The 27366-nt window shown below is 42.9% G+C and overlaps 2 protein-coding genes and 1 pseudogene across 2 annotated transcripts; all 3 read left to right on the top strand.

The window, feature by feature from the left end:
• The first annotated feature begins 965 nt into the window (after positions 1 to 965).
• On the top strand, positions 966 to 2604 carry LOC123040144 (uncharacterized acetyltransferase At3g50280-like; annotated as a pseudogene).
• A 5681-nt stretch (positions 2605 to 8285) lies between these two features.
• LOC123040146 (uncharacterized) lies at positions 8286 to 9219 on the top strand. Its single transcript, XM_044463073.1, has 2 exons — positions 8286 to 8614; positions 8731 to 9219. Exons 1-2 carry the CDS (start codon positions 8390 to 8392, stop codon positions 8971 to 8973), a joined length of 468 nt encoding a protein of 155 aa, XP_044319008.1. The 5' UTR covers positions 8286 to 8389; the 3' UTR covers positions 8974 to 9219.
• An 11513-nt stretch (positions 9220 to 20732) lies between these two features.
• On the top strand, positions 20733 to 21649 carry LOC123040147 (uncharacterized). Its single transcript, XM_044463074.1, has 2 exons — positions 20733 to 21076; positions 21193 to 21649. Exons 1-2 carry the CDS (start codon positions 20852 to 20854, stop codon positions 21433 to 21435), a joined length of 468 nt encoding a protein of 155 aa, XP_044319009.1. The 5' UTR covers positions 20733 to 20851; the 3' UTR covers positions 21436 to 21649.
• The last annotated feature ends 5717 nt before the right edge of the window (positions 21650 to 27366 follow it).

Below are 27366 nucleotides of genomic sequence, written 5' to 3' on the forward strand. Positions count from 1 at the left end.
TTTTATTTTTAATTTTGATGGAAAATCTTTCAGTCTATTTATCTTCAATCATGACAGTACAACCAACACTAGAAATATTAAAAATTACATTAAAATCCGTAGACAACCTAGAGACTACCAGCATTGAAGCGAGCTGAAGGCGCGCCGCCGCTATCACCTCTCCCTCGCCGGAATCGGGCACAACTTGTTATAGTAGACAGTCAGGAAGTCGTCGTGCTAAGACCTTATAGGACCAGCGCATCAGAACAGTAACCGCCGTCCAAATGCATCAAATTGTGATTCGCATATAACAAACCCTGTGTTGGTACATGTGCTGCTGGACCCGTAGTTAACTGCTCTGTAGTTAGTTAGCGTGTCAGTGTTCGATTGTGTTTTACCTCCCCTGCGTTGGTTTCCTTACCATCCGGACAGTTTGAGCTGTCATACTCCAGAAAGGAACCATTTTTTGAAACTACAAATTTTTTTTTTGAAACTACAGTCCAGAAAGGAACTCCCTACCGTACAATCAAGTGGCAATACGACATACTTTCAACGGACGCATGCACACAGTAACTGGAGCAGAACTGAAACTGAAGCACATGAGAAACTTAGCTGAAACTGAAACTCAAAATTCAATATAGAAACTGAAGAAAATAAGCAATTTCTGGCATAGAGCTGGAGCACATGCATGGCACAACTGCACAAGCTGCATATGCCTTCACAAGTTAACCGGCTCAGATTTAAGATGCTCCCGGTTGAGATTGATGAGGGGGAATATTTATTACTGTACATGATATCATTGTATAGTTGTTAGATTCTGTAGTCTGTTGTACACGATTCGATCAGAGCAGATTTCCCCTTTTCTTTAACATATCTGATCTGATCCGGCATAAACTTTGATGCACAATTTGATGCTGATATAATCACCATATAAATAGAGGAGTCCATAGGCCAGTCACAGCAAATTAAACAATCTTCTTCGCTACGACTCCCCGCAGCCGAAAGAACAGAACCATGATGAACCATGTCCAGATCATGTCGCGCCGCATGGTCCTACCGGAGCCGACTTCGCTACCGCCGGAGCCGGAGAGGACCATCGACCTCACGCCGTGGGACCTCTCGATGGTCGCCTTGGAGTACAACCAGAAGGGCATCGTCCTGCCCAACCCTCCCGCCACACAAGAAGGAGAAGGACGGGGACACCACGCCGTCGTCGAACGCCTGGCATCGTCCTTCGCGCGTGCCCTGGGCCGTTTCTACCCCTACGCCGGTCGCCTCGCCGTCACTGTGGGGAGCTAGGCTGACGGAGAGCCGGGCGGGAGCATCGCCATTTCGCTTCGCTGCAGCATGGAGGGCGCCGAGTTCGTCCATGCCGTGGCGCCCGGCGTCACCGTGGCCGATGTCACCGCGCCGCTGTATACCCCGATGCTGGTCCGGTCCTTCTTCCCGCTGGATGGGCTGCATGGCGTCGACGCTGCCGCGGGCTCGCACCCGCTCCTAGCCGTGCAGGTCACCGAGCTGGCCGACGGTGTCTTCGTCGGCATGTCGCTCAACCACGCTGTCGCCGACGGTTCGGCCTTGTGGCACCTCTTCAACACCTGGTCGGAGATCAGCCGTCAGAGTGACGGCGCCGACATCTCCTCTCCTTTGCCGGTGCACCGGAGGTGGTTCCTCGACGGCTGCCCTGTTCCGATCCCTCTGCCCTTCGGCAAGCTGGAGGACATCCCGGTCAGCCGGCGTACTGCAGATGAGCATCCATCATCTGTGAAGGTGGAATGCTTCCTCAATTTCTCGGCCGAGATGGTAAAGAAGCTCAAAGCAAAGGCAAACGCCGAGATGTCCGGCACCAGCAATGGCACCACCACCATCTCGTCGTTGCAGGCCCTGCTCGCGCACCTATGGTGGATCGCGGTGACCCGAGCCAGGAGGCTGGCACCGGACCACAGGACGACGTACGTCATCCTCGTCGGATGTCGGGGCCGCGTGGATGGCCTGCCGGCGGCGTACGCCGGCAACGCCGTTGCACGCGCCGAGGCGGTGTCGACCGCCGGCGAGATCCTACAAAGGGGGCTGGGCTGGACCGGGTCACTGCTGAACAGAGCGGTGGCGTCGTTCGACGTGGCAACTCAGAGGGACAGACATGCATCCTGGCCGCAAGAGCATTACTTCTTGCGTGCGCGCCCAACGGCCACGGCAAAGATGGTGACGGGTGGCTCGCCGCGGTTCGACGTGTACGGGAACGACTTCGGGTGGGGCCGGCCGGTGGGCGTGCGGAGTGGCCGTGCGAACAAGATGGGCGGGACGGCGACGGTGTTCGAGGGTAGAGACGGCGGAGGAAGCATGGCTCTCGGGGTGTGGCTCTCGCCGGAGGTGCTCGCGAGGCTCGTCGCCGACGAGGAGTTCATGAGCGCGGTAAGCACGGTCACGGCGTGACTGATTGTCGACGCGCATGCAAAGTAATTTTCTGGTGCCATGTTTGAAGCACAGGTGATGGCTTCAGCGGCGGACCAAGCTTGGGATTAAATTCATGGCTTGAAACGCCCTATCGTTTGGTAGACAAGAATCTGGGACTGAACCTGTACCCTGTGCTATCAGTTTCGTGGATTAAACCATGCTTCAAGCTGCTTACTTGCTTTCCAAAGAGAAAATGTTCCTTTTAATATCCATGCGTCGAGACTTGTCAAACTTTGGCGGGTGGCATCGGGTTGTCCAAAAATTGAAAAAAGGGTTGTGGACTAGAACTCTTCATTGCTTTTTTACTCTGCACTAGTACATATGCCCCTGTGTTGCAACGGGGAAAATTTGACAAACCTGATTCGCTTGCCACTACGCTTCACTAATATTCAATTCTGACAAACCTGGAAATAAGGTTATCCTGGATGTGTTGCCATGGGTTGAATTATCCTTATTTGGATCATGAAGTGTTGATGTGAGAAGCCACCCTAACGTCCTTAATCGACTCATACTTAAACTCTGCACTTCCATCGAATGAAAAAGTAGTGATGCATTGAATAGTCTTTTAGCGGGAGAAACATACAATTTGATTCTTACAAGTGCATGGAAATAGTCTTTTAGCGAGAGAAATATACAATGTGATTCTTAGGACAACTCTCCAACACTGACCTGTAAAATAGACACTGCATCCGTCCGCGAACCTGGAGGACCGGCCCACGGATGTGGGAGGAGGTCATGTCTGATTGCATTTCGGAAGAAATTTAGCGAAAGTGAACAAATTTGAGGGATATTTAGACAAACCGGACGACATTAATTCATACTTGGATAACTTTTAGATAATTCATACTTGAATAACCTTTAGATAAAACCTGTTGTGTTTCATCTTGACTGGAGGAAACAAACTACATTTTGACATATTTGAACTAAACCATACTCTAAACCTAGTCTAAATGACCGTCGACGCTCGTTTGCCCATTTTCGGCCGGCCATGAGCCTCGGGAACTGAAACTCTAACTCCACCTTGTAGCCTCCGCCTCAGCAGCCTGCAAGCGGCTAATCGGCTGACGAAAGGGCGGTGGACTTCCTGAGACCAGAGCGTCGGCGACCCTTCATGCGCTACTCTTCCTTGCCGCCGTCGACGCCCTTGGACGTGCCGACTTCATTGTCATGCGCTGGGGCGCGGGTGTGGCAGAGCTGGCGGCGTCACCCTCGTCCTTGCTCTTGCCGTAGACTTCGCCGACCACATCGTCGGTCTTCTTGAAGGCGGCTTCTAGCCCTGCCTGACGTTGGTGGTACCTCCACCGGTCGCGACGGATTTGGCAAGCGGTGCGATAGGAGTCGACTAGCGCCTCCTTCTCGGCTAGTCCACAATCGCTCGATTGTCGTGACAGTGGCGAGGTGCTCCACCACACTCCGGTGCTCATCGAGGAGGCGGGTGTTGTACTCATGGTCGGCTGCGCCTACCGGAATAAGGCCTCCAGCTCGGCCAACACCATTTCGGTGTAGTGAGCACGAGCATCACCCATGGAGATGCCGACATGGACCGGCGAGGGGGTGACGCTAGCTCATTGTCAGCCACGTCCTCCATTGGGACGTCCACAACGCCGGCCTCCGTCTGCCCCGCTAGCCTGCCAGCCGGCAGCAATGGCGGTGATCTCCGTCTTCTACTCGGACGAGAGACTGTCCCAAATGGCTTTGGAGCTCGAGGAGGCCATGACGGGCATCGTGTGGAGAGGAGAAAGGGAGAGAAGGAGGATGGGTGAGGCTGGACTTCAATTAGGTGGCGGTGGACAAGGCAAGCGGCAGGGTGGTTAATGGTGGGCAGCATGAACGCAACACCGGTGCTCTGGAGCGGCGCTGGCCACTTCGGTCGAGAAGGGACATGGGGAGGGAAGGGTTTTTGGGTGGGTTAGGGCAATCAGAATTGAGCATGGCATTGGTCCGAACGCCAACAAAGCCACCAGTTTGTTTCCGGTTTACAAAAAAAAGTATATCCGGATGGTCCGAACAGTTGCGGGCATTTTGAGGGTTGACGTTGAAGATGCCCTTATATACTCTTTGAGAGTTTAATAATTCATCTATAGTATTTTATAACATTATCAAAATATCCGAATTTTAATGATTTTTGATCATGTAGTTTTTTTTATCGAAGGTTTTTTTATTTCAAATTCATTCCGATGATTTTTCTTTTGCACTAAAAGGGCAAACGCCCAACTCCCGTGTCCAGCCAGCTGATAAAAATGTGGTCGAGCAGCTGGCACGTAGACAACCCATCAGGCGATACGTGTACCCTCCACCGCTTTTAGCCATTTGGGTCCAGCGAGATGCATCTAATGTCCTCTCATCCCGTTCTTTCGCTCCATCTCTCTCTCATCCCCATCCATATCTTCTGCTTCCACTAATATGCGCATCCGTTCCTTCAACTCTTGCAGAGCCAGCGGAATTTGCCGCGCTGGGAGCCGGCTGTCCCGCGAGCGTCGTTCCCAGGCATGTGTCAATCTTGGGAGTCTCCACAGCGTCTCTTTCCACTGGAGCGCTGCAGCCGGATCCCCGTCCGCTCCCCTCCCCCCGGTCTCTCTCTCTCTCTCTCTCTCTCTCTCCCTCTCATATTTCTTCGTCTCGCGATCTAATTCTGTTAAGTGTATTTGCAGGCCGATGTGAAGCTAGTCAAGTCGCCGACGGCCCCCGTTCCAGACCACCTACATCTAGAGCGCCGCGGACGGATCCCGTCGTCCCCGTCATGCCCGTGTCAAGGACCTCCAGTGTCCGCGTCGCCGGTGGGATTAATTCTTTTTCGCCTATTTTCCTGATTCTCATGGTCAGGATTTTTTTTGTTGCCTCACCCAAGGTTCCTTCGTTCCTTTCTCTCCCATGTATTGGCTGTCAGTTTGTTGGTTTTAAGGAGGCCGGTTGATATGAAGGATAACATGTAAATGTGTATAAATTCATGAGAATCGTTTTAAGGGAGCGACGTGGGATAAAAAACGAACGGAATCAACGCATGACACGAACGAAGTCAACGAACGCACGACCAAACAGAGTTTGCTCGCGTGCGTGACGGTTGGAAGCACGAGCAGAAACTCTGTTATTTCTCACGTTGGACGTGACCACAGGTTGAATACTAAAACCGCAGGCTGCTTTTTTAAGAACGAAACGTTTTCTCCGACTGCCACTAAAACAGGGACTGCAGTGATGGGCGACCAGAAACCCAATTTTTTTTATCATTAGGTAAAGATACAAAATTTGTCTGAAGTCATACTTTGTAAAGTAAAGTTTAACCAATTTTATAGGAAAAAATTTCAACATTCAGAAATATAAAATTATAAAATTAATTTTCATACTATATAACTTTAGTATTGTAGATCTCAATATATTTTTAATATAAATTTGATCAAACTTTGCGTAGTTTGACTTCAAACAAGTCTTTTGTGTGATTTTGCGATATTCACTCCGCAAGAAATGAGTGAAGCAAGTTGAAAATATTACGAAATTGATCTGGATTGTTTAGAACTATTTTCCTTGAGATTGTTTTAAGAATGTCTTAGTTTATTTTGAGAAATATCTTAGAACTATTTGGTCTAAGTTTATTCTGTAGTCCCGAGAGAAGCCCATCGGTTATTGGGCTTCACTATCTCGGCCTCATATCCGCAAGCAGAAAAATAGTTTAAATCTTCCATTATCTCGCTTTACTATCTCCATCCTGAGAAGGCCCACGACATTTTTTTTTTATTTAACCAAGACGCCCCTGTTTCTAATAGTTCCTAGGTGACGCTCATTGCGGTACTTTGGTCATTTGGTGTCGTTTCACACAGACAAGCCATCGACTGGGCTGGTCCATTGCAGCGGTCTGGTTGGTGCAGCAACCTGGTTCAATATAGTTGTTTGGTTACTGTACCGACCCGGTTCACCGTAATGAACTGGTGTTTTCAAAAAAAAATGACCAATTTTTTGAAATTTCTACACATATTTCAAAAAAATGCAACTATTTTATCAAATTGTGAACAAAATTTGAAAAGGGAACATGTTTTGAGATTTAGAACATTCTAAAAAATACAAACATGTTTTGTAATTCCCTAACCTTTTTCGAAAATGCAATCACTTTTTGAATTTATTAATAAATTTTGAAATGGAAATCTTTTTCAATTTGCAAATAAAATTTAACAACAGAAGCATTTTCTGAAATCATGCAATTTTTTGAAAAAACACACGCCTTTTTGAATTTATGAACATAATTTGAAGACATGATTTTGTTTTTCTATAACACATACACTACATTTTTTGAATTTCTGAAGAAAATATATAATCACGTAAATCTTATTAAGTTCTGAATAATTTATAAAAAATGCTACACTCTTCAATTCATATTATTTGTTGCACAAACATGAATATTTTTTGAATTTTGAAACAATATTTCAAATTCCCGAACATGTTTGGGGGGTGGGGGTGGAAAACTAAGAAGGATAAAATGATGAAAAAAACGAAATAAAAATGAGAAAGAAAAAGGAAAAAAAGGGTTTAGGAACCTTACAGAAAGTTCTCACAACCAATAAAATTGGACAAAAACTTGCTAACAGAAGTTTCCCATAACCGGAACGAACGAGAATAGGTTAAATGGGCCAGCCCAGTGGGTTCTGCTGTTGAGACTATGATTCTCCCATGTTTCTTCCTTGCCTGCCATATACGGAGGGAGGGGGGATCGCAAGGGTAGCGGAGCAGGTCGGCCATGAGCCTAGACTCAGCGGGGGAGCGTGGCTCTGTGGGTTTTCCTCCCACCGGAGGTTCTCGCGGGGCTCGTCGCCGACGAGGAGTTTATGAGCGTTGAAAGCACGACCACTACATGACCAAGCAAGCTGATTCTTACCGTGCATGCCTTTTTCCTTTCAAAAGGGTTGTGGACTATGTCCCAATATTTGTTGTAGCTGTCCGCTACCATAGCGACCCGGTTTGTTGTAGCTGTCCGGCTACTGTAGCAACCCGGTTCACCGCGGCGGTCTGGTTACTGTAGCGACCCGTTCACTGTACCGAACCGGACACAATAGTGAGTGCGTTTTTTCTATTTTGATAATTTTCCCAAAAAACGCGCACATTTTTTAGATTTTCCAAAAACCTAAATAATTTCTGAATTTGTGAACATTTTTTTAAAATGATTTTTTAACTACTTGAACAGATGGGTTTAGTCCTTTCCTTCGGGTAACATTTTCTCCGGGTACCACCGGTCCCTAAATATTTTTTTGATTTTATGAACAAAATGTGGAAACGGCGAATTTTAAAAAAACACAAACACTTTTTCAATTTTGCAAAGAAAATTTAATAACAGGAACATTTTCTGAAATTCAGAACATTTTTTTTGATAAACATGAACATTCATTGAAATTTCCGAACATTTATTGAAAGACAAAATTAAACTTGGAAAAGAAAAGGTATTAAGGAACGAGTAGAAGCCATTGGATGATGTGTACAACTGTAGACATCACTTTGGCGTCCAACTGAAGCAGGGGGGCGGCCAGTTGAGTCCGATCGAGAGAACAGCAGCCTGTACGTACCAGCCGCCGGCGGCGGGCGCCAGGATTACAAACTCATAATCCTACGTTAAGCGCTGGTATCGTGATCTCGTGCGTCCAAAGCAGTGCACGCCACTTGATGCATGGATGGATCCCTATCTAGAACAAATTATATAGGAAATCCCGTATGAATCCATAATGACATGCAGCTAGCAGTTGCATGGGTACGTAGGCACGCCATGATAAGGCATTGACATTTTGTTCTTTTGTTTTTTGCGGGGGTTGATAAAGGCATTGACTTGACTAGCACACCCTTCTGGATTGTGTCTATAAATATAGTCCCCATGTTTGTTCTTGGAGGAGAAAAACAGACAAGCAGCCATAGCCTTCCCTGCAAAGGTCTACCACACAAACATACTCCCAACTAGCTACGTACCCATCTCTCCCAAAACAAGATGTCGACGGTGAAGGTTGGCATGTTTGGCGGGTCAAAAGGTGATGTCTGCGACATCACCGGATTGTCAAGTTTTGCACCGTCAAGCCTGAGGAGCATGGAGATTTGGAGCACACCGGGGCATGAAGGGGTCATCAACGCCATACGCTTCACCTTCGTCGACACCAAAAACAATGCAATCCCGGTAGGTCCGTGGGGCACCCCGCTCCGTGGTCAGAAAAGCCAGGTACTCCATCCATGTCAAAATACACTTCTCCGTCATAATTAATACTTAACCAATGTACATTGCGGGGTTAATTTCTTCATTCATGGGTGAATTATTTCTTGTGATCATGCTTGCAGACTATTCACTTGACAAATGTGCGTGTCATCGAGCTCTCCGGCTACACCAATGGCCAATACATCACCTCACTCTCCTTCCGCACCACCGACGCCCCAAGGCATCATGGACCATTCGGAAAAGTGAGGCCAGCAACTGGATCCGACACTTATTTCCGCGTCCCTCTCATGCATGGCTCTATCGTGGCCTTCTGCGCCCAAGCCGACGACTACCTCAGCGCCATTGGTGCCTATATCAAGAACTGAGCCCTCATATGCGTATATACCCAGCCTGGCTGGTCACTCTATAATGTGTGTGTGTGTACATGTGTGTCGTTGTTCAATAACACGGTGGCCCCGTCGGTCAAAACGTGCAAGCTACCCAGCCTAGCTGGTAACTATAGGTGTGTGCATGTGCTTGGTCGTGTGATGTTTAATATGATGTGTGTGATGTTTGATGTATTGGTTAAGCTTGTAATAAAAAGTTTCGGAAACTAAGTAACTTCTGGACAACAAGGAATCCTGCTGGTATTGCATATGCAACTTTTCTTAGAACCTAGAATTGCACCCGTCTAGCATGAATGGAGATCCGACCACATTCTAGAAAGTTGGGCCGCTTATGTACTTAGTATTAATCTTCTTGGAGACTTCATAAGCTGACATTGACGCAAGTTATGTGGGCCTCGTTGGACAGCTAGATTCCCTTTGGTCTACCTACGCAATCAAGCATGTGTGACACCGTGTGGCCTGACATTTGCACGCTATAGCTAGGTGAATCCTGTTGCTCAAAACAAAAGCTAGGGGAATCCTATTTTATGCTCATATAAAGGCAAATAAGAAAATCTACACCGATTGATAAGATTGTCTTTTCTTATGTATTTTTACATCATCTAGAAAAGTCATATGGTACAAAATGATGAAATTATCTTATCTTTATTTCTAGGAGATTATCTCTTAGCTAAGAGCATACAATGTTTTTTTCGTTGAGATGAACATATTTACTTCAAACATATAAATAATTTGATTTAAGTTTTGAAGTTTTTCTTTTGTGCTATATATTAATTTTGCCAATCGTTAAACTGATTTCTAAAAATAATTTTAATTTACTATAAATAAAAGCATATTTCATGTATTTCTGAAGAATCAACGTTGACAGCCCACATCGGCAGCTGACACATTTATAATTGCTTCATGTGGAGCATACCTATTGCACACTATAAGCGGCAATAGGAACTCCCTACAGCTAGCTCATGACGTCTCCTCTTCAATATAATTCCACTATAAACACGAATGCCTTCATGTCTTTTAAAAATATTCTATGGTTTCAAATTTATTTAGATGTTGGCCTTAATTACGGAAAGCTCTTTCAAACAAGTACAATAACTGATATATTTAAATTATTGATGAAAGTTAATACAAAGTTAAGTGCATATGAATCATGCAAAAATCTCATTTATCAATTTACAATAACTCAAAAGGATCTTCCCTTGTTATTAACAAAGTTTGAACACGTTGTTATAGACACAAAGTTCACCCTCAAACAGTAAGAAGCAAAGAATGGAACGGCGCCTGACAAGGTTTTCCGCGTGAGAGCTAACGGCAGGGGCCGCACATGAACCGTTGAATAGGAACACATAATTGAAATGTATCACTCACTGCGAGCATTTACATGGCGATCAACGGGATCTCTCTCTCTCTCTCTCTCTCCCCCCCCCCCCCCATTAGGCACTTAATGATACGCGGCGTCCATGCTACATAGGCCCGCCAATATAAGCTCCACAACCTAGGTTTTTGGAAGCTTCTGGTCTGTTGTTTTTCTCCACCAAGTCCAGTTTTTGGAAGGTTTCAAGCTTTCTTCTTGGTTTTCAGCCGGTTTTTCTCTCAATGTTTTTTGACAAGTTTTAATTTGATTTTTTTCATTTTTTCATTTGGATTGTTTTCCAAATTTCGTGTTTTGTTCATATCTGTGTTTTTTTTTCAAAGTCATGAAGATTTTTACAATTCACTGACATTTTCAAATTCATGAACACTTTCTAAAATTTCTTAAAAATCAAATTCATGAGCTTTTTGTAAATTCATTCTTTTTTCAACCCCGTGTCATATTTTTGAAATTGTAAACCTTTTCACTTAACAAAAAAACGGGTGACCAGTTTTTTACTTGAGACATCGGAGAAGCAATAGTAAAAGGTGATTGAAAAATGAGCGAAGGAGAATGTACGAGCTAATGGGCCGGCCCCTAACAAGGCTTTCCGCGTGAGAGCTAACAGTGTGGGCGGCGCTTGAACCACTGAATAGGAACACATAATTGAAATGTATCGCTCATTGCAAGTATTTACATGGTGATCTCTCTCTCTCTCTCTCTCTCTCCCTCTCTCCCTCTCTCTCTCTCTCTCTATTAGGCACTTAATGATACGCGGCGTCCATGCTACATGGGCCTGCGAATATAAGCTCCCCAACCTAGGTTTTTGGAAGCTTCTGGTCTGGTTTTTCTCCACCAAGTCTTGTTTTTGGAAGGTTTCAAGATTTCTTCTTGGTTTCCAGCCGGTTTTTCTCTCAATGTTTTTTGACAAGTTTTAATTTGATCTTTTTCATTTTTTTCATTAGGATTGTTTTCCAAATTTCGTGTTTTGTTCGTATCTGTGGATTTTTTTTCAAAGTTATGAAGATTTTTACAATTCATTGACATTTTCAAATTCATGAACACTTTCTAAAATTTCATAAAAAAACAAATTCATGAGCTTATTTATAAATTCATTCTTTTTTCAACCCCGTGTCATATTTTTGAAATTGTGAACCTTTTCACTTAACAGAAAAACGGGCGACCAGTTTTTTACATGAGACATCGGAGAAGCAATAGTAAAAGGTGATTGAAAATTGAGCCAAGGAGAATGTACGAGCTAATGGTTCGGCGCCTGACAAGGCTTTCCACGTGAGAGCTAACAGTGTGGGCGGCGCCTGAACCACTGAATAGTAACACACAATTGAAATGTATCGCTCATTGCAAGCATTTACATGGCGATCATGAACAAAGGGATCTCTCTCTCTCTCTCTCTCTCTTAGGCACTTAATGATACGCGGCGTCCATGCAACATGGGCCCGCTAATATAAGCTCACCAACCTAGGTTTTTGGAAGCTTCTGGTCTGTGTTTTCTCCACCAAGTCTAGTTTTTGGAAGGTTTCAAGCTTTCTTCTTGGTTTTCAGCCGGTTTTTCTCTCAATGTTTTTGACAAGTTTTAGTTTGATCTTTTTCATTTTTTCATTTGGATTGTTTTCCAAATTTCGTGTTTTGTTCATATCTGTGGATTTCTTCAAAGTCATGAAGATTTTTACAATTCATTGACATTTTCAAATTCATGAACACTTTCTAAAATTTCTTTAAAAATCAAATTCATGAGCTTTTTATAAATTCATTCTTTTTTCAACCCCGTGCCATATTTTCGAAATTGTGAACCTTTTCACTTAACAAAAAAATGGGCGACCAGTGTTTTTACTTGAGACATCGGAGAAGCAATAGTAAAAGGTGATTGAAAATTGTGCGAAGGAGAATGTACGAGCTAATGGGCCGGCGCCTGACAAGGCTTTCCGCGTGAGAGCTAACACTGTGGGCGGCGCCTGAACCACTGAATAGGAACACACAATTGAAATGTATCGCTCATTGCAAGCATTTACATGGCGATCATGAACAAAGGGATCTCTCTCTCTCTCTCTCTCTCTCTCTCTCTCTCTCTCTCTCTCTCTCTCTCTCTCTCTCTCTCTCTCTCTCCCTGTTAGGTGCTTAATGGTACGCAGTGTCCATGCCATGTGGGCCCCGCCCATATAAGCTTCCTAGCTTAGGTTTTTAGAAGCTTCTGGCTTGTTTTTTCTCTACCAAGTCCAGGTTTTTGAAGGTTCCAAGCATTCTTCCTCGTTTTCAGCCGGTTTCTTCTCAGTGCTTTTTGCCAAGTTTTTATTTGATCTTTTTCAATTTTTTTCAATTGGATTTATTTTCAAAATTTGTGTTTTTTATCATATTTGTGATTTTTTTCAAAGTGATGAACATTTTTACGATTCATCGACATTTCAAATTCATGAACACTTTTTTCTTAAAAAAATCAAATTCATGAGCCTTTTATAAATTCATGCTTTTTAACCCATGTCATATTTTCAAAATTGTATACTTTTTCACTTGACAAAAAAAACGAGCGGCCAATTTTTTACTTGAGAAATTGGAGAAGCAACAACAAAAGATGACTGAAAAATGAGCGAAGAAGAATGTGCGATCCAATGGGCAGGCGCCTAACGAGGCTTTTCGCGTGAGAGCTAACGGCAGGGGCGGTGCCTGAACTGCCGAATAGGAACACACAATTGAAATGTATCACTCACTGCGAGCATTTACATGGCGATCGAGAACAAAAGGGATCTCTCTCTCTCTCTCTCTCTCTCTCTCTCTCTCTCTCTCTCTCTCTCTCTCTCTCTCTCTCTCTCTCTCTCTCTCTCTCTCTTCCTATTAGGCGCTTAATGATACGCAACATCCATGCCATGTGGGGCCGCCCATATAAGCTCCCCAGCCTAGGTTTTTGGAAGCTTTTGGCCTGTTTTTTCTCTACAAGGTCTGATTTTGGGAAGGTTCTAAGCTTTCATGCTGGTATTCAGCCCGCCATTTTCTCAATGTTTTTGGCAAGTTTTTATTTGATCTTTTTCGTTTTTTCATTTGGATTTGTTTCCCAAAATTTGTTTTTTTTCATAACTGTGTTTTTTTCAATGTCACAATCGTTTTTACAATTCTTGGAGATTTTCAAATTTGTGAACACTTTTCAAAATTTCCTAAAGAAATTCAGGTTCATGAGCTTTTTATAAATTCATGCTAAACTTGTGTCATATTTTGAAAATTTGAACTTTTTCACTAAACAATAAAACTGGCGGACAGTTTTTTACTTGAGACATGGAGAAGGAACAGTAAAAGGTGATTCAAAAAAGAGCAAGGGAGAATGCGTGAGCTAATGGGCTGGCGCCCGATGAGGCTTTCCGCGTGAGAGCTAACAGCAGGGGCGGCGCCTGAACCGCCGAATAGGAACACATAATTCTAATGTATCGCTCAATGCAAGCATTTACATGGCGATCGTGAGACAGATCTAAGCGGGCTGATCTGGTACAGTAGTCCGGTTTTGGAATCTGCTATTTGTGTTTTTTCCTATTTGTATTCTTTCTTGTGTTTTCCTTGGCTGGTTTTCCTGTTTTTTCTTCATATTTTATTTTTTTTCCTTTCCCTTTTTGTTTTTCCTTCCTTTTTTCCTTTTTGACATTCAGCGCCTTTTCTTTTTCTCTTTTGAATTCACAAACATTGGTTGAATTCACGTTTTTTGCTGAAATTATGAGAAAAAATAATTAATTAATATTTTTGATATTTGTGATTTTCGTTATTCATAAAAATAAATGATTTTGAAAACATTGTTCATACTCAATTTTTTTCCAATTCATCAACTTGTTAAATTCGTGAACATTTTGAATACGCAAAACATTTTTCATATTCACGAACATTTTTCTTATTTGTGAACACCTTTTGATCTTGTGAACATTTTTTTGAATCCATGGATATTTTTTCAGTTAATGAAAATAATCGTATTAACAAATATTATTGGATTTTGCCAACATTTTTTAAATTCACAAATATTTTTCGTATTTGTAAAAATTACTCATGAATTCACGAATTTTTTTTGAAAAATCTGCGAATAACTTTTTGTATACGTGAATATGTTTTGGACTTTGCGACCATTTTTTAATATCTTCAAAAAACGTGAAATAATAAAAACTAATCATTTTGAAGAAAAAAATGTTCACCAACTTAAAAGAGTTCGTGAATTTAAAAATAATTCACAAATTTGGGTAATGTTTGTGGATTGAAAAAAATTCATGAATTTCAAAAAAGTTCATGAATTTGAAAAAGGACCATCCATTTGAAAAAGGGCAAATCCTGAGTAGGATGCCCCAATCCGAAAATCCATATCTGCACCTGAGCTCATCTGCACCGCGCTGACGAAAGAAAATCAAAACAAATACTAGAAAAAATAAAATAAAAAACCAATTTTTTTTGTGCGGTAGAAAATTTGATGCGTGAGGTCTGCTACAATTATCAAGTCATTTGGACACATGAGGAGCTCTCAGCAAAAAAAAATTGGGGGTTTGTAAAAATGTTTACTGTTCATGTACTGTTTTGGCCCGATTTGTCTTTTTTGCTGAGAGCTGCTCAGTTGTCCAAATGATTTGAAATTTGCAGTGGGCCTCGCGCATCAAAGTTCTACCGTACATTTTTTTTTGGAATTTTCTGAATTTTTTTTGAATTTTTTACGAATTGTTTTCTAACAGGGTGCAGATAAGCCTGGGCATCGAAACACCCTACTCCAATCCGAAAATCCATATCTGCACCCGAGCCATTGGCACCCGCATTGATGAAAAAAAACAAATACTAGAAAAATTCATAACGTCCAATCGCCCTATTTTATGAAAAAATATTTGAAAAGGTCCACAAATATAGAAAGTTCATGATATTTTTTTGAACCCGTTGACTTTTCAGAAAAATGGGACAATTTCAGAAAAGAAAACAAGAATATTAAAAAATTGTTCATAGATTTATGAATGTTCTTGGATTCCAAAAATTCAAGTGTTCAAAAAAAGTTTGTGGATATGAGAAAAAATCATGAACTCAAAAAATTTACAAGTTCAACAAAAGTTCATACAATTTGAATTTTTTTGTCAAATTGAAAAAAGCATGCGAGTTCAAAAAGATATTGCAAACTTTAAAAAGTTCATGAGCTCAAAAATAGTTCAGGGATTTGAAAAAATTTCACGAGTTGAAATAAAAATCACTGGTATTCTAATACATTTCGTGAAGTTGGAAAAACTTTGTGTATTTGAAAAAGATCGTAAATTTTAGAAAGTTCATGAATTTGAAAAATACACACATCTGAATACAAATTTCAAAAAAAGGCAAAATAAAAAATGAAAAATGGAAGATGAGAAAAGGAAAAAAAGGAATAGAAAAAAATAGGTCTGACACTTCTAGAAGCTTACCAAAACTGGCCAAAAGCTTCTGGAAGCTTCCTAAACTGGCTGGGAATAATGTGAAAAGAAACAAGTGCGACCCATTCAAGTAGGATAAATGCATTGCAGAACGAAGGAAAACCTAAATGGGCTTAGCCCAAGGAGGAGGGGTGTATGTGCGGTTTTTGGAAATGCCTGTAATTGGCGCTGAGGATGCCATATAGGATTTAGGACAAATGTCGACCTACTCGTTGAATAGGAATTGCCCATAAGATGGTGGTTCTACATAGACACCCTTTTGGTTCATTAGGCTTCACTATTCTGGTCTTATATCTGCGAGCCCAACAGTTAAGAGGCGAAGAGTGACAGCGTGGACCATGGTTGTTGTTTTATTGGTATCCTGCCATAGCCCATAGTGTGGGTAGCTCCTATTTGACACCTTCAACGCCCTAACATGTCACTGCCGCTCATGCACTCCCGCTTGTGGGCTGACCAAATAAGAAGGCAAGCGCTCGACTGGGTTCCTTGGTCACTAGATCGTGTTTGAGTGGTCACGGTTGACCAACTCTTGACTTTTGGAAAAAAACCAGAAAAGTAATAAAAAATCATGATTTCCAAAATGTTCACGGATTTTAAAAAATCACAAACTTAAAAAAAGTTCATAAATAAGAAAATAGTTCATCAATTTTTAAAATTCATAAAATATGAAAAAAAATCACAAATTTCAAAAAAGTCCAACAATTTCGGCAAAAGGTTCATTGATTTTGAAAAGGATCATCAAATTTAAAAATAAGTTTATCTTTTTTTTTAAATCTCAACAAATTTTAAGAATCATGCATTTTGTAAAAAAGGTAAAATATTTAAAGAAAAAATACAAAAAAGAAAATAGATCAAAGAAAAGAGGAAATAAGGATATAAGCAGTCACAACAAGTTTGTTGTCCTATGGTTAGTGTAGTTTAGACAGAAAGAGTAGGTCACGAGTTTGAATCGGCTGACGGGCAACTTTTTTGGAGGGGAGCAAAAATAAGAAAAACAGGAAAATGTGCCAGTTTGTGAGAAGCAAAGTAAGCGACGTATAGGCAATTCCCATAGGGAGATCGCAAAGGCGGTGAAGCAGGTGGGTCGTGAACGAAATAGTAGATTTCATTGGAGGATGCTGCGGCGTCGACAAAGGCTTGCAGTTGCCGGCCATGTCTGCGGCTGTCGAGCGCGGCTGTGCAGGACGACGTGAGCCGCCGTTTCCAAGGCTGGGCATATGTGACAAACGGCGTCTCTGGTCAAGCACTCTCAGGGCCATGTTGCGCACATGTGGATCCACAATGGCAACCAAGGAGACAATGCTTGAGTTTGGCACTTTAAATAAATTTTACATAAACGCTACGTATACTTGAACCAACAATTGCTATTTACGTGTGACATTGTATTGCATGATCGACGTGCATGTATTTGCATGGATTTGAGAGTTCGGATTTGAGATATGTGGATGCACGAAAGAAAATATGAGGCCCCGTCGGAATATGCCCGCGGGCATGTTTGGACGCGTTCGCGGGCGTTTGAGGGACCGGATTTGCAAATCCGGTTGTAGATGCTCTTACGTAACATTCCTTCACCACATTCTCTTTCCTCCTGACTTCTAGGGGTGGGCCCCTCCTCCCCCTACTCCCAATCACAGTTTGACATCTGGTCATTTACTAAAACTTTGAGATAAGTTTTAGTAGATGTAGCATTGCTTGTCTTTGACCACACATAGATCTCGGTGTTGCTTGGAGCAGCCCCAAAAATGCTACACCTGCCTACAACTTCTACAACTTCACGTAACCTACGTAATTTCTTTCTTCACTAATTAAACTGCCCCCCCCCTCCTCCCATTCAAGGGTGGGCCCGCGTCCCCAACTAATTGCCAATAGAAATCTACCAAATCACTGGAGCGGCCCGGTATAAAGCCAACTGAGCCAGCTTACTCTTGGTTGACATGGATCTCAAAACCTTGGATTTTTGGATGAACTGGCTGAAGCATGAATCTAATATAATAATAAAACGGTTCGTCCAATGACGATGATCCTAGTATTTTATTTCACCACTTCCACATCTTGCTGCGTGTGTGGAGATTAATCACCTCTACTAGATGTGTGGCATCCGATCTGATCAACGATTAGATCGGTTTCATAGGTTAGCTTAGATATATTTCTCAATTTTTGAAATTCTATCAGGTCAACTTTTTCCTTCAGCTACCGATTGATCTCACGAACCCTCTACCCTATGATAAAATAACCCAGATGATAAAGCAATCCCGTCGTGACATTTTCTATAACTAAAGTTGTCATCCGAAAAGACAAAAAACAAATAAAAAAACTAAAACTTGTCATCCGAAAAGTAAGTTGCCATCCTCGTGTCACTAAACTTGCCACAAAAAACATTCAAAGTTGTCATGTGTTCATGCCATGTGGCACTTCTCAGTGCCCTAAAATAAAATCTGGAAAGATTGGTGCAGATCATGACGCCAACATCGAGCTCCGCCGGATGCATCAGATCTATGGAGACTAGATCAAAAAGGAGTGAAATCAGTTTTCTGAAACGAGTGAAATGTGTTTTTTGAAATGAGTGAAATCTATTTTTTAAATTAATGAAATTTATTTGTTAGGATAAGTAAAATAAGTTTTCCGAAATGTGTGGAATCTGTTTGTTGAAAATAATGAAATCTGTTTTTGAAATGAGTGAAATGGGTGTTTTGAATTTGAGTGAAATGCGGTTCTTGAATTGAGTGAAATTAGTTTTTTTAACCAAGAAAATTTATTTCGGTGTGTGAGACTGACGTAAGCAAGTTCACAAATGCCCAATCTCGATTTGTGAAATAAACAAATTTATTGCAAAAATAACTGAAACTGAAATATGATTGAAACAATAAATTTAAACTAGTCAAAATGTATCCAAATCTGGCCTTATTTGAAAGATCATATCGCCTAAAATTCAAATATGTAAAAAGTTAAAAAAATGGTTATAAAGTTACGAGACATTCATAGTGTCACAAGGAAAATAAATGTAAGTCTTTGGTTGGAGAGAGAGAATCATGTGTGCATGTAGCCATTCGTCCTTCTCTTCTCTCTCACTCTCTTATTAAACACAATGACTCTTTGGGCGTGTTCGGCAATCACCACCTGGCGCCGCTTGACTCCCACTTCCAATTCCCAAGGCCCATTTCACGGACAAAAATGAGACCTAGGGAACCCTTGCCTCAAGGGCAGCGCGAGATGTGCAGGTCCAGGTGTGCTGGAGGCCACAACCTTGTTATTTATTTTTTGCCTTTTCTTACTTTTATTTGTACTTCCAAATATTCTAAATAAAATATATTACAAAAAATAATTTACATAAAATATTTTAAAATATGATAACCAAGCATTTTCAGAAAGTTAAATGTGTAAAGAGAAAATGTTTCTCATGTATAAGAAATAATAAGCAATGTGCTTGAAATTTTTTGATCATGTATTTAAAAATGTTAATCAAGCAATAGGAAAAAAAATGTTAAACTAACATTTAAAGTTTTTTAATCAAGCTTTTAAAAATGTTAAAATGTATATAAAAAAATTTCACCATGTATTAAAAATTAATCTTGTAGTTGCAAAATCTTAACCAAACATTTTGCGAAATGTTAAACGAGTATAGAAAAAATGTTAACCAAGTATTAATTTTTTTAATCTTGTATTTAGAAAATGTTAATCAAGCATTTGAAAAAGTTAAAATACGTATAGAAAAAATGTTGACCATGTATTAAAAAAATCTTAATCATGCTCTTGAAAAAATTAAAAATATGTATAGAAAGAGTGTTGACCGTGTACTTCAAAAATGTTGAACTTGTATTTGAAATGAGAGAGGCCCATTGAGGACCAAAAATGTTGAACTTGTACTCCCAAAATATGTATAGAAAGAGTCATGAGAGAGGCCCATTGGTTCGTTGAGCGTCACGATCTCGGATATAGTTGAGATGTGTGAGTGCTCCTTTGTGACACTCTCTGTGTCGGTTTGCTCTCTTTCGCACGACCATGCATGACTGTAGCGGTCCGCCACCGTAGCGACCCGGTCCATTGTAGCTGTTCGGTTACTGTAGCAACCCGGGCCACTGCAGCTGCCTGGCTACTGTAGCGACCCGTTCACTGTAATGAACCGGACACTATAGTGAATCGGTTTTTGGTATTTTTTAAAATTTTGAACAATTTTTCAAAAGTGCAAACAAAATTTAGATTTCCCAAAAATGCAAATTCTTTTTTGAATTTTTCAACAAAATATGAAAATATGAACAATTTTTGCTTTTAGAATATTTTTGGGAAAGACAAACAATTTTATAAAAATTCATGAATATTTTCTGAACTTGTGAAGAAAATTTCAAAATAGGAACATTTTTCGAAGGCATCAACATTTTTTGAATTTTTGAAAAAATATAGAACACGAGAGCATTTTCTGAAATTCCAATTTTGAAAAATATGAACATTTTTTAAATTTGAAACAATATTTGAAATTCCCGAACGCGCCTCGTAATCATAGGCACAGCGTGTCTTAACAAACACGTAGATGCCATTCGAGGACCTTCGGCAAAAAAAGGAGATGCTATTGGAGGATGCTGCCGTGACGCCGAATGACCGAACCAGCATGATGATGTGTACTGTACAACTGTAGATATCACTTCGCGTCCAAATGAAGCATGGGGGCGGCCAGTTGACTCTGATCGAGAGCCGGCTGCAGCCGGCGCCAAGATTGCAAATTCATAATCCTACGTTAAACGCTGGCATCGCGATCTCGTGCATCCAAAGCAAGCAGTGCACGCCACTTGATGTATGGATCCGTATCTACAACAAATTACAGAAAACTCCGTATGAATCCAAAGCAGTTGCATGCATGGGTACGTACGCACGCCATGATAAAGCATTGCCATTTTTCTTCTTTTGCGCGGGTGCCATAAGCCATTGACTTGACATGATAAGGCACACCCTGCTGGATCATATGTGTCTATAAATATCGTCCGTCATCTTTGTTCATGGAGAAAACAGGAAAGCAGCCATAGCCTTCCCTGCAAAGACCTAGCTACCACACAAACATTCTCCCAACTAGCTACGTACACATCCCTCTCAAAACAAGATGTCGACGGTGAAGGTTGGCATGTTTGGCGGGTCCAAAGGTGATGTCTGCGACATCACCGGATTGTCAAGTTTTGCGCCGTCGAGCCTGAGGAGCATGGAGATTTGGAGCACACCGGGTCACGAAGGGGTCATCAACGCCATACGCTTCACCTTCGTCGACAACAAAAACAATGTGATCCCGGTTGGTCCATGGGGCACCCCGCTCCGTGGTCAGAAAAGCCAGGTACTCCATCCATGTCAAAATACACTTCTCCGTCATAATTAATACTTCATGAATGTACATCCCGGGATTAACATCTTCATTCATGTATGCATTATGCCTTGTGATCATGCGTGCAGACTATTCACTTGACAAATGTGCGTGTCGTCGAGCTCTCCGGCTACACCAATGGCCAATACATCACCTCACTCTCCTTCCGCACCACCGACGCCCCAAGGCATCATGGACCATTCGGGAAAGTGAGGCCAGCAACTGGGTCCGACACTTATTTCCGCGTCCCTCTCATGCATGGCTCTATCGTGGCCTTCTGCGCCCAAGCCGACGACTACCTCAGCGCCATTGGTGCCTATATCAAGAACTGAGCCCTCATATGCGTATATACCCAGCCTGGCTGGTCACTCTCTCTATATGTGTGTGTGTACATGTGTGCCGTTGTTCAATAACACGGTGGCCCCGTCGGTCAAAACGTGCAAGCTACCCAGCCTAGCTGGTAACTATATGTGTGTGTGTGTGCATGTGTTTGGTCATGTGATGTTTAATATGATGTGTGTGATGTATTGGTTAAGAGTTTTCTTATCGTAGCTTTGGTTCAGGGTTTCTGGCATATATAACTGGGGCACCAAAATCCTGCTGCGCCCAATGTGCCATTGACGGTGCAGTGGTGAGACAGAAAATAGGTCGCTGGCAGAGAAAAAAAAGTGATTGAATTGTATAAAAAAGGCTACTACATCGTCCTAAAAAATGTTGCTTGATAATGCATGTAGATTCTAAAGGTACATGCTAAAACAATTTATGTGGGACCACTAGAATATGTTGTTATCCGTTGCGACGCACGGGCGATTACCTATAGATATTAAAAATTGAAAGTAACATGAAAGAGCTTTCTTCTCGTAGCTTTGGTTGATGGCATCTAGCATATATAATTGGGGCACCACAATCCTTCTATGTCCTTCATATTTGTTGTTTACTTTGACTCCGAACTTCAGTATTGCCGTTGGACAAGTCCATCTCCAAGTTATGTTCTCTATCTATAGTGAGTGCTGAGAAAGTCCAATGAGAGGTGCAAATTTCTGCTGACAGCGCCGACATCGCACTCACAATTACTTGTGGACGAGTCAGGCCAGACACGATACATAAAACCTCACCGGTCAAGAACTGAGTCCTCATATGCGTATATACCCAGCCTGGCTGGTCACTGAATATATATATGTGTGTGTACATGTGTGTCGTTGTTCAATAACACGCTGGCCCCGTCGGTCAAAACGTGCAAGCTACCCAGCCTAGCTGGTAACTATACGTGTGTGTGTATCTGCTTGGTCGTGTGATGTTGAATATGATGTGTGTGATGTTTGATGTATTGGTTAAGCTTGTAATAAAAAGATTCGGAAACTAAGTAACTTCCGGACAATAAGGAATCCCGCTAGTATTGCATATGCAACTTTTCTTAGAACCTAGAATTGCACCCGTCTAGAATGAATGGAGATCCGAAACTAAGTAACTTCCGGACAACAAGGAATCCCTCTCATGCATGGCTCTATCGTGGCCTTCTGCGCCCAAGCCGATGACTACCTCAGCGCCATTGGTGCCTATCTCAACAACTGATCCCTCAAATGTTTATATACCCAGCCTAGCTGGTTACTCTATATGTGTGTGTACATGTTTGTTGTTGTTCAATAAAACGGTGACCCGTCTGTCTACGTGCAAGCTACCCAGCCGAGCTGGTAACTATATGTGTGTGTGTGTGTGTGTGTGCATGTGTTTGGTCATGTGATGTTTAATATGATGTGTGTGATGTATTGGTTAAGAGTTTTCTTATCGTAGCTTTGGTTGAGGGTTTCTGGCATATATAACTGGGGCACCAAAATCCTGCTGCGCCCAATGTGCCATGGACGGTGCAGTGGTGAGACAGATAATAGGTCGCTGGCAGAGAAAAAAAAGTGATTGAATTGTATAAAAAAGGCTACTACATCGTCCTAAAAAATGTTGCTTGATAATGCATGTAGATTCTAAAGGTACATGCTAACACAATTTGTGTGGGACCACTAGAATATGTTGCTATCCGTTGCGACGCACGGGCGGTTACCTATAGATATTAAAAATTGAAAGTAACATGAAAGAGCTTTCTTCTCCTAGCTTTGGTTGATGGCATCTAGCATATATAATTGGGGCACGACAATCCTGCTATTTCCTTTGTATTTGTTGTTTTACTTTGACTCCGGACTTCAGTATTGCGGTTGGACAAGTCCATCTCCAAGTTATGTTCTCTATCTATAGTGAGTGCTGAGAAAAGTCCAATGAGAGGTGCAAATTTCTGCTGACATCGCCGACATCGCACTCACTATACATAAAACCTTGTGGACAAGTCAGGCCAGACACGATACATAAAACCTCACTGATCATCCTTTTCACCCCTCACACGCATCAAACGCCCGAGCAGAGGCTACCACCACGATTGTCCTCGGTGCCCCTTGCTCGATGGAACTATTATCACCATTGTCGCCTTGGGCATCCCTTCGCGCCACCAAGGCCGGCCAAGAAATGATGGAAGCCCTGATCATCCTGGTAATCTCTCTCCTCTTTAAGTTTAATTAACAAATCAACAACTAGAATTGATATACACATGTAGTTAATCATATTCAGGTTTTGGCCTTTGTGATTTACGTACATTAATAAGATAGAACATGAGCTTTAGTACAGATGCTATCATCAGTTTAGACTGCGGCTAAAACTAGCATGTTAGTGTGGCTACTATTTTTCAAGAAATTTGACTTAGTCATGGTGCGAAAGTTTTATATTTTTCTTGTGAGTATTATTATATTAATGCAAACGGTAGCACGTAACATAAGATAAAAGGCATGAATTTTCGACCTAGCGGCATCACCATCGATCTGTGTTCCACTTTGCCACCATGGAGCTCTGATTTGGAGTGACCTGGGATTCTGCGTTTGGGAGATTTGCCGGCGTGCTGTGTTTTTGGAGGAAAACAAAGTGATGAAGAGTCAAGGAATTGGGGGTCAGTTCGGGACAATTCACTTGTGTTTTGATCCGAGGGACCCAAAACTCGAGGCTAACAAAAATATGTGTTGCAATATTTTCTGTTTATTTGTAATATATTCATCTGTCTCCAACACGGAAGACAAAGGAATCTTGGCACACGATGCACCAGGGTGTTCAGTAAAGCCCATGCTCTCAAGCAACTCAAGCAGAGGGGGGCACGTGGGAAAGGGATGGCTCTCTCTCCCACCCCCACCCCCGCGATCTCCACCCCCCTCCGGCGATCTCCACCACTAGCCACCAAATTTTAGTTTCTCTCCACTAGATCTCACCGGCGTCTCGAGATCTACATGTTCCTACCCATCTTCTATGGGTTCTAATGATGGTTCCACCCTTGGCTTGGATTTCTCCAAGGGTTTGGTTTTTGCTGAGAGGGTTTTTCAATCTACGGGCTTTTCGGTGCATCCCATGGAGAACTCGTATATCTTCACCATGGTGGTCTCCTTTGGACGTCATAATTTTCGTTTGAATGAAGATTCCGTGGCAGCGGCTCTTGAGGCGGCGATTGGCGGCTCGGGCATTGATCTCATGGTTTTCTTGATCAAGGATAAGGTATTTGGCTTCCAGGTTTCTTGCAAGGCAGTCGCCATGATCATTCTTAGTCTTAGATCTTTTGCTTGTGATCATTTCAAATGTTACTTTCATCTTTGGAGTAATGGTGGCCCTAATTGGAGTCGTGAGTTTAAGGTCTGAAAATTGGAATGTGATGCCGAGTGGATCCTCGTTAGTCCATCTAAACGGCGTGCTGCTCTTGGGGTTTTAGCCATGCATTCTAGGCCATCCAAATCTTTGTTGAAATCATCTAGCTCTGTTGGCAAGAAATTATCCTTTGCTGTCTTTCAAAATTATAATGCTTGTCGGGGTTATCGTTATCCAGCTACGGAAAATTGCATTCGAACTACTAAAGATGCAGGCTATTCTATTCCTCCCCATGAGAGGGTTGTCATCCGTCCTGCTCCGCCGGCAAACCTCTGGTGGACGTCGGCAAGGCCCTCCATCTCGTTTGGTACGGTTCAGGATCTCTTGTCGTTGGCTGATCGCTCGCCGCCTATCTCGGGCGGGAATTCGGGTTCTTTGAATGTGGACGTGACAAACAATGCTGGGCCAGATTTTGCATGTGCCATAGGCCCTAGTCTGCTTTCTTCTTTGGTTGGGTCGGACCGGGCTGAACCGGTGTCCTCTAGGGAGCATTTGGATATTCCTTCTTCTCACCAAGCCAGGGAAGATTTTGATGTTGGGGAACGTTGCAGAAAATTAAAAAATTTCCTACGGTTTCACCAAGATCCATCTGTGAGTTCATCTAAGCAACGAGTCATGGGAGAGTGATTGCATCTACATACCACTTTGTAGATCGCGCGGAAGCGTTCAAAAGAACGGGGTTGAAGTAGTCGTTCTCGTCGTGATCCTATCACCGGAGATCCTAGCGCCGAACGGACGGCACCTCCATGTTCAACACACGTACGGTCAGCGTGACGTCTCCTCCGTCTTGATCCAGCAAGGGGGAAGGAGAGGTTGATGATGAAAGCTCCAGCAACAGCACAACGGCGTGGTGATGGTGGAACAGCAGCACTCCGGCAGGGCTTCACCAAGCACGTGACGGAGGAGGAAGAGGTGTAGCAGGGGGAGGGAGGCGCCAGAACTTCAGGGTGCGGCTGCCCCCTTCCCCCCTCCCTTTATATAGGCCCCCAAGGGGGGGCGCCGGACCTGGGAGATCCAATCTCCCAAGGGGGCGGCGGCCAAGGGGGGTGGAGTACCCCCCCAAGCCAAGTGCCCCCCCCCCACCCTAGGGTTTCAACCCTAGGCGCAGGGGGTGGGCCAAGGGGGGCGCACCAGCCCACTATGGGCTGGTTCCCCTCCCCACTTCGGCCCTTGGGGCCCTCCGGGATGGGTGGCCCCACCCGGTGGACCCCCGGGACCCTTCCGGTGGTCCCGGTATAATACCGGGTGACCCCGAAACTTTCCCAATGGCCGAAACATCACTTCCTATATAGTTTTCTTTACCTCCGGACCATTCCGGAACTCCTCGTGACGTCCGGGATCTCATCCGGGACTCCGAACAACATTCGGTATGCTGCATACTCATATTCATACAACCCTAGCGTCACCAAACCTTAAGTGTGTAGACCCTACGGGTTCGGGAGACATGCAGACATGACCGAGATGACTCTCCGGTCAATAACCAACAGCGGGATCTGGATACCCATGTTGGTTCCCACATACTCCTCGATGATCTCATCGGATGAACCACGATGTCGAGGGTTCATGCAACCCCGTATACTATTCCCTTTGTCAGACGGTATGTTACTTGCCCGAGACTCGATCGTCGGTATCCCAATACCTCGTTCAGTCTCGTTACCGGCAAGTCACTTTACTCATGCCGTAATGCATGATCCCGTGACCAGACACTTGGTCACTTTGAGCTCATTATGATGATGCATTACCGATTGGGCCCAGAGATACCTCTCCGTTATACGGAGTGACAAATCCCAGTCTCGATCCGTGTCAACTCAACAGACACTTTCGGAGATACCTGTAGTGCACCTTTATAGTCACCCAGTTACATTGTGACGTTTGGTACACCCAAAGCACTCCTACGGTATCCGGGAGTTACACGATCTCATGGTCTAAGGAAGAGATACTTGACATAGGAAAAGCTCTAGCAAAACGAACTACACGATCTTGTGCTATGCTTAGGATTGGGTCTTGTCCATCACGTCATTCTCCTAATGACGTGATCCCGTTGTCAATGATATCTAATGTCCATAGTCAGGAAACCATGACTATCTGTTGACCAACGAGCTAGTCAACTAGAGGCTTACTAGGGACGTATTGTGGTCTATGTATTCACACGTGTATTACGATTTCCGAATAATACAATTGTAGCATGAATAAAAGACAATTATCATGAACAAGGAAATATAATAATAATCCTTTTATTATTGCCTCTAGGGCATATTTCCAACAGTCTCCCACTTGCACTAGAGTCAATAATCTAGTTACATTGTGATGAATCGAACACCCATAGAGTTCTGGTGCTGATCATGTTTTGCTCGCGAGAGAGGTTTAGTCAACGGATCTGTGACATTCAGATCCGTATGTACTTTGCAAATATCTATGTCTCCATCTTGAACATTTTCACGGATGGAGTTGAAACGACGCTTGATGTGCCTGGTCTTCTTGTGAAACCTGGGCTCCTTGGCAAGGGCAATAGCTCCAGTGTTGTCACAGAAGAGTTTGAT

This window comes from Triticum aestivum, chromosome 2B (assembly GCF_018294505.1).
Source record: "Triticum aestivum cultivar Chinese Spring chromosome 2B, IWGSC CS RefSeq v2.1, whole genome shotgun sequence".
Classification (NCBI taxonomy): domain Eukaryota; kingdom Viridiplantae; phylum Streptophyta; class Magnoliopsida; order Poales; family Poaceae; genus Triticum; species Triticum aestivum.

What these genes read in the sequence shown, in the direction of transcription:
- LOC123040146 (XM_044463073.1), top strand. Translation starts at nt 8,390, where the DNA reads ATGTCGACGGTGAAGGTTGGCATGTTTGGCGGGTCAAAAGGTGATGTC. An exon ending in TCCGTGGTCAGAAAAGCCAG is followed by an intron (nt 8,615 to 8,730) that starts GTACTCCATCCA and finishes TCATGCTTGCAG; the next exon opens with ACTATTCACTTGACAAATGT.
- LOC123040147 (XM_044463074.1), top strand. Translation starts at nt 20,852, where the DNA reads ATGTCGACGGTGAAGGTTGGCATGTTTGGCGGGTCCAAAGGTGATGTC. An exon ending in TCCGTGGTCAGAAAAGCCAG is followed by an intron (nt 21,077 to 21,192) that starts GTACTCCATCCA and finishes TCATGCGTGCAG; the next exon opens with ACTATTCACTTGACAAATGT.